The following is a 13697-nucleotide window of genomic DNA, read 5'->3' as shown; positions in this document are numbered from 1 at the left end:
CCCCCAAGCCTCAGCCCAGGAACCACCTGCTGCTGTATTGTCACGCATCACTCCCAATAATCCCCCTGCCGCATCTCTCCCCATTACCCGACGTCTCCCATACAATTTAACAACAATATCCATACTTTCCTTATTACCTTCCGATAGATAAACAGACAGATACGCAATCTCCCTTAACCCTAACTACCCAAAACGCAACCTCGTAAAACCCATAATTACAACGCCGCAGTGTGTCCTCCCAGGCAGGCCCGGGCTCCAACGCACACGCACACACACACACACCGGCTCCCGGCGACGGCGACGCCCGCCCGCGCCTGCAAGTCACCTCTCCAGCGGCGAAATTCCACGACGAGTCTCACCGGCGTGCGCGGGATGATGGGGGAAGCGGAAGAGAAGGGGAGAGAAAGGGAAGGAGCTGGGAAACAAACTTGCCTTATCGAGTCACTCATTCCGTAGATCCAAAAATCCTGATTATAATTTATTGTATGTGCGTCTTGCGAAGAGTACGGAGTAGACACACAACACAGCCGCGGTGTGCGCCCGCCTGCCTGCCCGCCACGCTGCGAGGCGAGGTGCGAGGCGAGGTGATCCAGTTGTGTCGTGCTGTGTTTTGCTGTGCTGTTGCTGTGCCTGCGACGCGAGATGTGCTTCACGCATATGGAGGAGTGTATGTGTGAGTGGCATCCATACGGAATACAGATGGATATGTAACTTTGTACATGAAATCACACGTACGCTCCCGGTAGGTATGCACAGAGTACATCACTACCCGTCTCGTACCTTCTCCGTACTCTCGCGCTGATCTCCCACACATGGCGCAAAAAGAAACAATAATCAAGTAGTTACGGAGTATAGGACAAACAATTGCAATCCCTTCGCCCCCCCAACGAGTAATTCCCTACCTATTGGACCGGACAACAGAACACACAAAACAAAGAAATACGAAGTTTCGCGTGCAGTAACGCAAATCGGCCTGTCTCCCACCCCGCGGGAGACGGTCGGATCGGGCTCCCTATCAAACTAGCGCCATGTTGGATCTTGGGGGGAGTTGGGTGCAATAGTTGGATGTGTGACGCACGCATCTTGGTTGACGCTCCACAATCATCGATCGTAGGGTATTGGAAAAGTTTGATGGTCTTGATGTGTATTTACCTGCCGTATGGAGTTACAGTAGTAGGTTGGGCACGGGTATATGGCAAGTATCTTGAAAGTACTCTGTACTCGTAGGGAGGGTAAGATGGGTAGATGAGTGGAAGAGAGGGAAGTCAAGTCTTCCGAGCTTATCGCGTCTACCAGAGGCAAGGGAGCCGAGTTGGAGGCAGTAGTAGGTAAATAAGCATCATCATCCTCTGCATCATCAGCATCAGCAATAACAGGCCAGAGAGCTGAATTCTCATGCCATGATTATTGATATGATTCCTCTAATATCTTGACTCACAACTCCTACCTCCTCTGCCTAATCACCATCTACATACACAGTGTACACAGAGTCATCACATTGGGCATGCCACTACCCATAAACAAAGCCCACACTACACATCCCCTTCAGCCTCTCACACCTCATATCCTTATCTCTCAACCCCAGCCCCAATCTGCATTCATCGTACATCCACCACACCCTCGTCCCACACACCCCGCATGCACATCTTTCGTGCAGCAATCAATGTTGGAAAGACGTGGCATGCTATGCCTAATCATACATTGCCATAGGTGCGTTTTCTCCACTCACTGTGCGCACCCGTACACCCATACATCACTACACGAGGGGGATGTGTGTGTGCGGACGATGGTGAAGAGATTGAGACGGGTAGGGAAGGGCAAGGGTGAGGGTGGTGATCGGTAATCCTGTTTTCCCCACACAAGTCTATATTCACGCCCAGCGTTGGTTTTGAGATACATGTTGCAAAAACTATATTTGAATGCTGTTGAGGATGGGTGTTGAGTATCTCGGTGAGTATCTCGGTGGGTAGTGTCTAGTAGAGTTCGTCTCTTGACCAGTGGGGACGGGAACGGGAGCGGGGAATGGGAGGATCCCCCGTGTGTTTTTCCCGCATTCTTTGATGGGTGACCAGATTGATATTCCAACTTTCAAGCCGTGGATGGACTGATAGGTGATTGGATCGGTGCCGTCGATGGTGGAATGATAAATCTGGGGAAGGGAAACAGCCATCCTCACGAATTAAGGTAATGATAGACAGACACATGTCACTTTGCTTGGTTGCTTGCTTTTGCAGTTTGACAACTTTTACAATTGTAGTCGTATGTAGACATGATGGTTCAAACGGACTGGTTGGTAGTTACAGTGTGGACCTCTCCCATCCATCCAGATCACATGAAAGGTTTCATGCTCACATGCACTGTACTACTCGTCCGTACAAAGAACCATCGCCAAAAATAAGGGAATAGGAACCCTTTGAAACATGATAGACAAAAACACCCATAAGACAGTGACCCTCCCAAGGCTTGTGCGCCCAGCAAAAACAAAATAAACCGCAAGAAACGCCTGGACCCTTGTTTTCCAACGTGATAGGAGAGAGTTAAAAGATGTGGGACAAAATAGAGCGCAGACCCGGCTGTCGCCTCCCAAGGACGGGGAAAGAAAAGAGCTGCCACCCACGCATGCATTGCAGGAATGTCGATACTGCCCAGCGATATGACAGTGGTCGTGCACTAGCCAACTCCCGCGCATCGCTCGTCATACGTGGCAACCCCTCAGTCCAGTAAATGTGGTCGTAAAGAAAAGAAAAGAAAAGAGAAGAGAAGAGAAGAGAATAAGGACCCAGCATGGACTGAAGAAGGTGAGAAGGGAGACCGCCTATTGTCTCATGCAAGTTGATTACAGGAAGTAGGATAGGGTAAGCGAAACCCGTCATGGAAGCGAAATCTTGAAGTCCAGAATTGGAAGAAAGGTCTTTCCCAAGGGCATTGTGGCCGTTGCGGGCGTCGAAATTTTTGAGATGTCGTCCAAAAGGCGTTGCACGTCAGACATGCTAAGCTTCGTTGACAACGTAATCGAGAAAGGAAATGTCTGAAAGGGATGGGCGGGAATTGTCGTTTCAATAGGCGTCTTCATCAGTCCACCCGGCCTCGCTGCCTTCGACAACGCGCACCATTCGACCGCCCTCAGCTTCCATCATGAGACTACCGGATCCCTCGACGCCGCGTATACTTCTGACCTTCTTGCCTTGGATCCCTCGCGGTGAGGCCGAGTGTCCTCCCTCGGGTGTCCAGCGCTTGTTACGCGCCATGGCCTGCCTCTGCTGATAGAAATCTACATCCTGCTCTGGCTCTTCGGATCGCTCACTGAAGGTTTCCCAGTTCTCCGAACCTGATTGCATCGTGTGGCCAGTTCCTGTCGATGAAGTTTGCGATGTCTGTCTGCTTCCTAGAACAGGAGGCGCATAGGTAGGTGTGTAGCCAACACGCATGCTGTGTGTCAGGTATGAACGATCGTCGTATGGGTCTTCTGGCGGAACCTGTCGGACGATGCTCTCGCTGCGGTCACCACGATTGAACTCGTAATGATTGGCCGGAGTTGCCACACGCTCGGGTGGCATGAACAGTTCCTTCATCTTTGGTGGTGGAGCGCGAGGTGGGGGCATCTTTCGAATTGTCGAGTCTTCCCTCGGCACAGGTGCTGGTCGTCGCTCAGGCGAATTTCCACCATGAGGCATCGTCTTTAGGGGTGCACGAGCTGGGATCTTGGAAGGGCTCTTTGCGGCACTTGAGACTGACATAGTAGATGCAGCAAGTGGGTTCCTCGTGGTGCTCGCGGCGAAGCTGGCGGTTGGAGTCTTTGCTCTGCTTGGAGGGGGTCCTCGTACGGTACCTGGTTGGCTCCGCGGTACAGATTTGGGGGCAGGTTTGGCAGCCTGTGGTGCAATGGATGGGGTTTTCGATCGAGGTGGTGGTGCCCTTGAGGAGGTGGAGTACAGTTCATCGAGATATCGTTCACCTAGGACCAAGAAAGGACGGCCATACTCGTCCTCCCACCTCTCAAGAGTCTTTTTCAGCTCTCCCTCTAGCTTAGGCAACTCTTTGGCTATACGCTTGCGCATCTTCTCCTCTCTCAGCAATTTACCTGGGTCGCGTCGTTCGCCCTTGTTGCCACGAGCCATCAGACGGGAAGCATCTTGACTAGAAGCCTGGAGGTCATCTCGCTCCTTGATCAATTCACGATACCTGTCGACCTTTTGGAGAATGGGAAGTCGCTGCTCCTTCAAAGATTCCAGCCTTGCAATTTCCGACTCGTGTGCGGAGAGAAGCGCGTCGCTGCAGACATCTAGTCTCGTTAGCCCATGCAAATTCGTGCATCACATCGCAACATACCAGAAAATGCGGGAGTGAAATCAAGCATCTCCTCCTCGGAGAAGTAGAGCGCATCCCAAAGTTCCTGAAGCTTCACCCTCGCCTCTTCGACGAAGAGATGCAAGTTCTGGCGCTTCAGCTCGTTCAGTCTTGAAAGCTCATCCTCATACTCGTTGATGGTTCGCAGACCACATCCACGATTGCTAGACAAGAACTGTTTACGCTCGTGCTGCTCAATTCCGAGACGATCCCACAAATCCTCAATGGTGGTTCGTAGTTGTTGAAGCTGACGCTCGCGATTTTGCTTTTCCTGAACAAGTCGTTCCTTCCGAGCCTTCAATTGTGCCATATCGTCCTTGTGAAGGCCTAGTTGCTCGGGGGCATCGCGATGGTACTTAACAATCGACGGGTCTGTCTGCGCCTGAGGGGTGCCAAGCTCTGCCCATAGCTGGATGATTTCCTGGCCCATAATCCGAACGGTGTTGATGCGACGCGTGTATTCTTCGTAAACACGCGTGAACTCGTCATCCAAAGAGTGGACGTAGGAAGGAGAGACATCGAACGATGGGGAGATGGGTGCGTCTGGTGAGCTGGGTGGGAGCTTGATCTTGATGAAGGAAGGTTCCAGGTGAGAGGCATATGACTCCAGAGCCTCGGCGAGTTCTATCGGAGGTTAATATTCGATGACCAAGAGCCTTGAAAGGGGATACTTACTTCGTACTTGTTCGAACCTCTCGCGATGGACTTTGCTGACAGCATTGTATTTCTCGTTCAATCCATGGAGGCAGCGCGTCAACGGATAGGTGATTTGGGCGTCGTCGTCTTCTTGACTAGGCCTTCGCTTGTTGTCCTCTAGCGACATTTCCATCTGCCTGATGGTCTTAATCATGCGATGCGCCTCCTCTGTCATCTCGTGTTTCTCCCTATTTACGAATTAGATGGATCTGCGTTGGAGAGCGGGGCAACGTACGTTGTGACTTGACGAAGTTGATTGTGAAGCGTCTCAGACAGAGCCGAGAAGAGCTATGAGCTGTCAGTTGAGTCTTCGTGATGAGTTCAGTGGACATACCTCTGCTTCCCGCGAATCCCGCTCATGGCTCGGAACACCAATCTCATCAAACAAGCCATGTAGCTGGCCGATGATGGTGGTGACCTGCTGGGCCAGGTAGCTTGTGTCCATGACTGCAGCGCCTGCCAGCGGCTTCAGCGAGCAATACTCAATATATCATGCACCTTTGATCGGCGTCGGGAATGGATGGCCCAAGCGAGGAATGCGGTTCGATGGTGATAGTGAAGTAGATGCGCAGTCGTATGGGAACTGCGAGCAAACGAGGGTAATGTTATCGCGAGAAGTGTATGTGGAATCTGCAGACCGTTCAGTAACACCGACAAGAAGAGAAGAACATATGGGAGCGAAGTAAAGTGATGCAATGTTGAAGATGGTGAGGTAGGTCGGCCACGAAGGTGGATCGACTGGCTTGATGTTCGGCCAGGCTGCGCGTTTATTTTCGTGGAACGGTTGCCCCAGTAACAACCGCACGCAACTGCACAACTCGAGATCACGAGAGCGCCCGCGTTTCACCAAGACTCACTTTCGGGCTGGCTAATCCAACAATGATGACAATCTATTCCGTCGCGCAGAGTAAAAGAGTGGAGTCTCATCGAAACAAGAAAAATACATCAACAAAGGCAGGCAACAAACAACCACTTCTGTCACAATACTATATTGTGTTCCTGCAGGTCCCGAAACACTGCGCAGGCCTGTATCACATTGAAAGGCAATGCAAGGACTGGCTTATCGCATACATGTGCAGTTCAACAGAATCAAATGCCCTTGGAGTTTATAGACATACTTTTGCAATTGTTTACGGCCTTGAGCGCGTTAACCACTTCTTTCTCCGCGTGGTGGGACACAAGAGGAGCCCCTTGGATTGAGATTCACGGCCGTACAGCACCTCTGAATGTCATCCAAGACGGCTACTCCGTAATTAAATGACGGCATCTATTTTTACTTTGACTTTCGATGAACCCGATCGAGGCCCGTGTCCGCTTGGACGTCTATCAAGGGTTGATTTACTCGGTAGACAATGAGCATGAATCTTTCGCTCTTCTCACCGTAAAATCTTTGTAACAATTGGAGACTAATCAGGTTCATTTCTAAGACGTTGAATTTGCATCTTGTTCTGTGCTCAAGAAATTACAGCTATTTCCGCCTACCATGTTTTGCGATCAGACTCCTACTTTCTCCACATAACCAAACATGTGGGCCTGCTTCTCCATCCTCTAACCCGCACTCATTGATAATACTATCAATTTGCCGTGACCGTGCGCGATTGGAGCTCAAGGTTGTCAGTCCTTGCGCCCAGCCATACAAGAATATGGCACTATTCAAAGGACCCAGCTCGGCCGCAATGCGAGGGGCGATGGAGGGTAATTTTTGGAATAAATCCTCCTCCGTGGATGAATATACTCGTATTGGTAGTTGAAAGCCTTCGGGGATTGGATGGTTGGATAGAGCAGCCCAGGCAGATACCAAGTCTGCAGGGCTGGTATTCGAGTGCTCGTTCTGGGCCAGGAGCAGATTTGCTCGTGTTTTTTCTGTATCGGTAGCAAGTGTGTCAACAATGAGGTTCATTTGATGCGCAGCCTCTTGTGTGCACACCATTGGATGCGAGCCTATAGCCGGGTATAGGTGCGTTGGCAGCAGCTTCTCTGCTTGTTCTTGTTTGATCTGTGCTCTAACTTCTCCAGGATACCAGTCTAGTATTGGGCATTCCTTATGGGAGATGTCGGATATTAATGCTAGCAGTATAGTACAGTCAACATTCAATGTGTGGGAAAGCGTCCGCGAGCGATCTACTAGTAATTGTGGGAGGACATCAGCCAGCGGCAGAGCTGGCGTGAGTTCATTTGCGCATTGTACAATAGCACCTGTGGCGCGAACTTTGGCGATGACCGCATCTATCTCTTTCATTTTCCCAGACTCGATTCGTGTCAGAACAAATCGGACTTTCGGGGGCCGTCCTCGTATGGGATTCGCGCGGGCAGCACGAGCGAGCTCGCGAGCATTCTTGACAGTGTCTACCTGGTCGTCGTCATCGTCGTCCTCCCAATTGGTATCATCCGCATCGCGCATCTCCTCGTCGTCATCTGAGTCGGAATCATTCTGCCACCCCATTTTCGCCAAATCAAACAACAGTCGTTTCTGCGATATTGTCGATACTCTGATCCACTCCGTGCCATCCGCCGCAACGATGTCCACCAATGCCGCACTCTTCCCTTTGGTTTGACTGCCTTTTGAGTGACTCAATCCACGTGTGCTATGGCCCTCTTGTAGCCTGTTCCAGAAGAAATATTTACGGAAACTTAAGAGGCCAGTAGAACGTTTCGCAGCAGACCAAAGAGCCTCAAAATACACGAGATTCGAGGACACAATCCAATGTCTTGCTTTCTCCTCTGATAATCCAGATCTGGTTAATTTATTTAAAAAGGCGAGTTCGTTTTTGAAATCACTCCGAAGGCTACGATACTCCACTGGATTCTGTACCTTGGCGAGTTTTTGATTGGAGTCGACCGCGGCTACGTAGGTCTCTACTTCGGAGTGGAGCGTTTTGCACCGATTTATGAGGTCGTTGATTGTGGCTTGTAGGGAGGCATTCTTGTCCTCATCTTGGAGTTGTAGATCGTCCATTCCAGAAGTTAGTGAATTGTCGTCCAATCCAGAAGTTAATGAACTGTCATCCATTCCAGAAGTTGATGAATTGTCGTCCATAGTAGAAGCTAATGAATGGTCGTCAATGGTGGTAGAATATGCTTCCCAGAAGTTTATGCACAATTGTTGGAGACAATTTGCTTATAAGAGGGTAGGAATAGTCCGTAGCATATGCGTTGGCAATTACGATGTTGTCCTTGACTCAGAATTTGCTCCAGAAATGGAACATTCGATTATGTTCTTTACCGGGAAACCGCCCTTGCGAACCGCCCTTGACCGTGATATCTCTTGGTGACTGGATCCCCAAGCATCTAGTCCCGGAATACTATTTACAAAAATAAATAATAGAATATAAAGGAACCTTTATGATAGTGGCATAGATTGACGTATTCAGCCCTATATCGCGGAGTAACGTTTCTCCGCTGGTACCCCGCGAAAACCTACCTCACGCAGCAACATTAGTACGACCAGCAATTGAAGTGAACAATTCCTCTTCACGGTCAATTCAACATGCCATATCTGGAGACCAGTGCCGAATGGTACGAGCAGTCGTCGCTGCTTCTGAAAGCACGACCGTCAACGGTACGTTCTTCAAGTCGCATCATTCACCAGAATTTATATTCAACGCAGTTCTGACCCCTTTACAGACACGCATAACCTCCAAATACACCGTCCTTAAACCCTCCGCATCGAAAGTCTCAAAACGCGAAAGATTTGCTTCAAAAAGATCCGAAAGAGGAGGTAGCGCGACAGGTTCACCGCCACCCACCGTGCAGAACCCCGAGGAGCCAGTAGCCACCTTCAAGCTCAAGACATACGACCCCGTGTCTGGAACATGCCTACAATATGAGACAAACAAAGCGGCGGAGGTTGGGAGGCTTATTGGAACACTGAGTCGGTTGGGAAGACACCAGGCGGCTTTACCAGAACTTCCGGAAGGTACGTGGACATTTTGGAACAAAGTCGTGGGGACAGAGCGTTGGACTAACAAACCGACAGATCTGACACAAGCTGCTTCAGCAGAGGGCATCTCGACTCCAGTCGTGGAATCAGACCAAAAGCTTGGGGCGCCAGCTGCTGAGCAGAAAGCTGCAGGAGGCAAGAAGAAAAAGAAGGGAAAGAAATGAGATTTACGATCAATCAATTAATATTATATGAAGACCTAGGAAACTGGCTACACGCGAAAGCATGATACAAAACGTCTGAAAATAAGCAGAACGATGCACAGGAGGCGCCTCATCCCGGCATTTTAGAGTTTGTCAATTTCATCTTTGCGGATAACCGAAGTGGGAGCGGCAATGTAGATACCCTGGTACGCGATGATCTTCACGGACATAGCACATTCAATTGAAGAATTAAACATCACACAAGAGGTCCTGATATAAGCTAATTTTCTAAAGTCTTTATCCCTTTCCTTGAACTGTCTTGACCTTATCGGATATGAAATGATAATCTTGGCAGCTTTTGTCTGTCCACCGACCTCTCCCGCGTCTAAATGCCAGGCATCGCTGCAACAGATAGAACAGCGAAGTGAAACTTCATCTGTGGACGAACAAAATCATACGCGGTGATTTTCTGCAGATAGGATAACTACAGCCATCAGCCGATCGCTATAGTCGACATATGTACGAGCAGGTAATCAGTGATTACTGAATTGACACATCGTTCTTAACCTCATTTTCGTCAGAGATGCTGTCCCATTCCCGGGCGTCCTGGTCGGCCTGGTCGTACGCAAGGTCCTTTTTAACCTCGTTCTTGCTCACGAACTCCCATTCCGACTCGTCGGTATGGATTTTGTTCTTTTTCGTCCGTCGAATGAACTCTTTCAGATCTTTTAGCTCATCTTCGATCTTGTCTGCCACTGTCGGCTCGGCTTTGGAGGGTCCAGCAGTTGACTTGGGGGTTGTATGGGAGTCCGTAGCGCTTTTGGGATGGGGTTCGGGCTTGGACTTGGACGCCTCTCCCTTCTTCACAACTGGCTGTCCCTGGTTGTTCGACATCGCAATCGGTTGGATTCTTCTTGAGAAAGCCGCAAAGTAGACTTGGTAATCGGGATACAGCAGGAAATCATTATGCCACAGAGAAATGGTACCTATATTCTGTTCGCAATCTGCAGTGATTGTCGATGCCTCTGCAGTGAATGCTGATGCTTCTGCAGAATCACCCCCGAATAGGATACCAATGACTTCACATTCATCTAGCACAATACCAAAGCGTCTGGCTTCACTGCCAGACCAACGTTGTAAGACAACTACACCGGATGCTAGCCGTGGCGTTCTCACTCACTTCTGAACACGCATGGGAGGGCCCGTGGCTTGTGCACTTCACAATGTTTCGGTCACAAACACTCATGTTTGGCGAGAAGATGAATGATGGCTGAGCTAAGTGGCTTCAATAACAAATTGACACAGACCACCGTTCCTGTGAAACATACGGTCACCATTTGCCTAACTCTCGCTTCCCTTCAACAGCATGGGCGCACCATAAAGCGCGGCGACAAGTATGATCGCGCAAGCGTTACAACAACCGAAGCCATAGAGTATCTGCGCATATAAAATAGGCTTCCACAACCCATCAAAAGCCTTCGTTAGTAGAACACAAACATCAACACCCAACCAAAACATGAAAACCACACTGTACGGTACATTGTACCTCAACGTACACCATCCCAACATGGCCATCCACAAAACCTACATCGCCTACCCCAACACCAACGAGCAATCTCAAACGTCCATATCTTCCAGTGTCCAATCTAACAACTCACCACCATCAAACTTTTACCCACCGCTTCGCGTCTCAAATTCCTTCTCATCTCTCTACCTCTCCCGCTTCGCGTCCTCCGCCGCGCTCTCCACGACCTCACATCCATCCATGAAATCAACCTCCTCGTCAACCTCCACCACGACGAACAATTCTATGACGGACGCATCAAGTATCACAGGATCCTCCTCGTCGAACTATTCCCACCGGTCGGAATCAGCCGGCAGCAACACGGTTAGATTAGAATTTCACTACCAAGCGCATTCGAGCATGGGCACTACTGCTACTACGTATAGCCCGTTGATCGTACCGAGGGAAAGGTGGACGTGGCCGGAGAGTGAAAGGTATAGAGAGGGATATGCTGGCGGGTGGGTTTGGACAAGGAGGGAGGTTGAGGAGTTAGTGGAGCGGGGATTGTTGGTTGTGGACGATGTGGGCATTAAGTGGGCGGTTGGTGGGGAGTATTTCTTGTATTTAGAACGGTGAGAGGGGGTGTTAGAGGGTGTTGAGTGATTTTGGGGGAGGTACACAGGTTGATGTTGTAGTAGGTGGTGATTAAATTATTGTCTAGACTCTTGGTATATAGTAATTCACTCCTTTGCCTTTTCCTGTCCGTCTTCCTGCGTCTCAGTGGCTTTTAGGACTTCCTTATTTTCCTCGCTTGCACCAAACAATTTCTCTCTCTTCATGAGCACGCCAGCAATCAGACTGGCTACTCCGGCAATAAGAACCGTGATGAAACTCCAGCGAATCGCATCTATGATACCTTCCTGCACTTGCATCCGCACTGCTGCGCTGATGCTATCGCTCTCAAAGATCCGACTCCTAGCTCCACCAAGCGCAGCCCTGATCTCATGGTCGCCGAATCCGAGCCCGCTCAGTGCATCTTTAACCTTGTGGAATCCTACATTTTGGAATATGAGCGACGTGAATGTGAGTGCGACGACCACGGAGCCGATCTGTGCGGTGTTGATGAAGCCTATGGCGTCCGAGACGTGATTGGGGGCCTTGACGGCGGCGACGGAGTATGCAGCTTGCTGGGTGAAGCCGGTGCCGAGGGCGAGGAGGACGCTGTAGCCGTATATTGCGGCATTCGAAGTACTGCGGTCGAGCGTGCCGAAGAAGAGGGCCCCTCCGATCGTGTTCATGACGCCGGATGCAACGTACCAGGGCATGTAGTACTTCAGCTTCGGGAGGAGGTAGCCATTTGCGAAGACTGTGACGATGTTGATGATGACAAGGGGGAGAAGACGGACTGCGGAAGAAACGGCGGATTCTGCTCTTGTGAATTGGAAGATTAGAGGGATATAGAATATTGCCACTGCTAGCACCGTAGAGGTGCAGGACTGCCCGATGAACAGTAGCCAGAATGTCTTGCTTTTGAGGAACCGGAGTGGAAAGATCTGGTCCGTTGGAGTGGTTAAGAAGCTGTACTTCTGCTGTATGCAGAACAGAATAAAGACGAGTCCACAAGCAACGATGCTTCCAATCGTACGGCCATCACTCCAGGGCCATAGGGTTCCACCGATAGCGAAGCCGATCACAAATGACACGTACATTCCGGAGTTCAAAATCACCCCCAGCCAGTCCAACTCTTTCAATCTAGTGACCAAGCTGTCATTGGGCCGTGGCATGAAAGAGCGAATGACGATAAAGTAAACTGGCGAGAAGATCCCGAAAAGAACCAAGTTCATGTAGAATGCCCATCGCCAGGTGGCCGAACTGTCAGCAAAGGCGCCACCGATGATGGGTCCGAGAATGCATCCTGCGCCCCAAACCATGCCTCCACCACTGATGTAGAGCGATCTCTTTTCGATAATAGTGTTCTGGGTCCAAATGTTCAACTGGCCGAGATACATGCCAGCTCCACCAGCACCAGCCCATACTCGTCCGACGATTAGTCCATTCATAGTCGGTGCGGCGCCGCAAAGAGCACTTCCTGCAGCGAAATGGACCAGACTGCCGATGTACATCCATTTCGTATCGAACATGCCATAAGACTTACTCCAGACGGCAATTGTGGCAATACTGCCGAGCGGAAATCCTATACCTAGCCATCCAAGCTTCTCAACTTCGCCAAATCGTTCAACGATCGGTCCTTGTACCACTGCTACAATCGTAGTGTCAAGTCCGTAGAAGAAAGCCGAAGAGTAAACGGCAAGAGCGATAAGTGTCCATTGGATATTGTTGTATTGCGACCCTGGAGCGGCTGGCGGCGATGCCTCGGCTGTCGTGATTGAATCCGGATACACAGTCTCAGGATTTGATTGAGGCTCTTCAGTTGGAAGTTGGGCTGTTGTATTTTCGGAGGTCGATCTAAGCTTTCTGTCCCACATACTGCGCATGGAGTAGCGTAGATCAATGCAGTTGTGGGTCGATTTATGTGTAACTGCAAATTGCTTTTTGTGATTGGAAGGGCGGCAATTGGTTGAAGGTGACAGCGTGCGTGGGGGGAAACGATTTCATATGCTGGAGAACGACATTGTCGCAAACATCACGGGCAAAGTTCACATCTTGTATACGGTTATCTGTTTTCATGATGTAAAGGATCGACGGTGGACTTTTCAGGGAGGTTGAATAGTCGTGCCTGCCAAGAAATGAGTCATTCCCACTCATTCTGTTGCTCAAAGCGGGGTCAAAGCAAGGTAACAGTAATGAACCAATGAAGGGACCAAAAGTGTATGGTATACATGTAGTTATCCGTGGTTGTATTGACTAAACCACTGCAGAAGACATAAAGTCTTCGCCCTTTCCCTCGTAGATCAGCTACTCGCCATCGCTATACCAGCGATTCAATTTGCCCGAGTCGACCCGCGGCGATGCGGACGATTCAGTGCACAACATTATTGGATCGCATTTCCTCATAGAGCCTCATTTCGACAAAGTCTCTCAGCCCTTCCAATGCAGCCTCCCGTGT

At 50.0% G+C, this 13697-nt stretch overlaps 6 protein-coding genes across 6 annotated transcripts; 3 read left to right on the top strand and 3 right to left on the bottom strand.

The window, feature by feature from the left end:
• The first annotated feature begins 1390 nt into the window (after positions 1-1390).
• On the top strand, positions 1391-1876 carry BU24DRAFT_281460 (uncharacterized protein). Its single transcript, XM_033522719.1, has one exon. It carries the CDS (start codon positions 1505-1507, stop codon positions 1841-1843), a length of 339 nt encoding a protein of 112 aa, XP_033379797.1. The 5' UTR covers positions 1391-1504; the 3' UTR covers positions 1844-1876.
• Positions 1877-2964: 1088 nt separating this feature from the next.
• On the bottom strand, positions 2965-5586 carry BU24DRAFT_281457 (uncharacterized protein). Its single transcript, XM_033522718.1, has 5 exons — positions 5378-5586; positions 5279-5331; positions 5023-5231; positions 4330-4971; positions 2965-4282 (listed from the first exon to the last, which is right to left on the bottom strand). Exons 1-5 carry the CDS (start codon positions 5486-5488, stop codon positions 3057-3059), a joined length of 2241 nt encoding a protein of 746 aa, XP_033379796.1. The 5' UTR covers positions 5489-5586; the 3' UTR covers positions 2965-3056.
• Positions 5587-6320: 734 nt separating this feature from the next.
• Positions 6321-8344, bottom strand: BU24DRAFT_426540 (uncharacterized protein). Its single transcript, XM_033529000.1, has one exon. The coding sequence runs from the start codon at positions 8078-8080 to the stop codon at positions 6512-6514; it is 1569 nt and encodes a 522-aa protein (XP_033379795.1). The 5' UTR covers positions 8081-8344; the 3' UTR covers positions 6321-6511.
• Positions 8343-9390, top strand: BU24DRAFT_426539 (uncharacterized protein). Its single transcript, XM_033528999.1, has 3 exons — positions 8343-8602; positions 8668-8959; positions 9020-9390. Exons 1-3 carry the CDS (start codon positions 8531-8533, stop codon positions 9145-9147), a joined length of 492 nt encoding a protein of 163 aa, XP_033379794.1. The 5' UTR covers positions 8343-8530; the 3' UTR covers positions 9148-9390.
• A 1390-nt stretch (positions 9391-10780) lies between these two features.
• BU24DRAFT_281382 (uncharacterized protein) lies at positions 10781-11318 on the top strand. Its single transcript, XM_033522717.1, has one exon. It carries the CDS (start codon positions 10892-10894, stop codon positions 11264-11266), a length of 375 nt encoding a protein of 124 aa, XP_033379793.1. The 5' UTR covers positions 10781-10891; the 3' UTR covers positions 11267-11318.
• Positions 11319-11347: 29 nt separating this feature from the next.
• BU24DRAFT_426538 (MFS general substrate transporter) lies at positions 11348-13317 on the bottom strand. The gene has a single exon (XM_033528998.1). It carries the CDS (start codon positions 13123-13125, stop codon positions 11371-11373), a length of 1755 nt encoding a protein of 584 aa, XP_033379792.1. The 5' UTR covers positions 13126-13317; the 3' UTR covers positions 11348-11370.
• Between the last annotated feature and the right edge of the window lie 380 nt (positions 13318-13697).

The sequence above is a fragment of the Aaosphaeria arxii genome (genome assembly GCF_010015735.1).
Source record: "Aaosphaeria arxii CBS 175.79 unplaced genomic scaffold BU24scaffold_9, whole genome shotgun sequence".
Taxonomy (NCBI): domain Eukaryota; kingdom Fungi; phylum Ascomycota; class Dothideomycetes; order Pleosporales; genus Aaosphaeria; species Aaosphaeria arxii.
The sequence above is the reverse complement of the archived record's forward strand: the minus strand, read 5'-3'. Positions and strand labels throughout refer to the sequence as shown.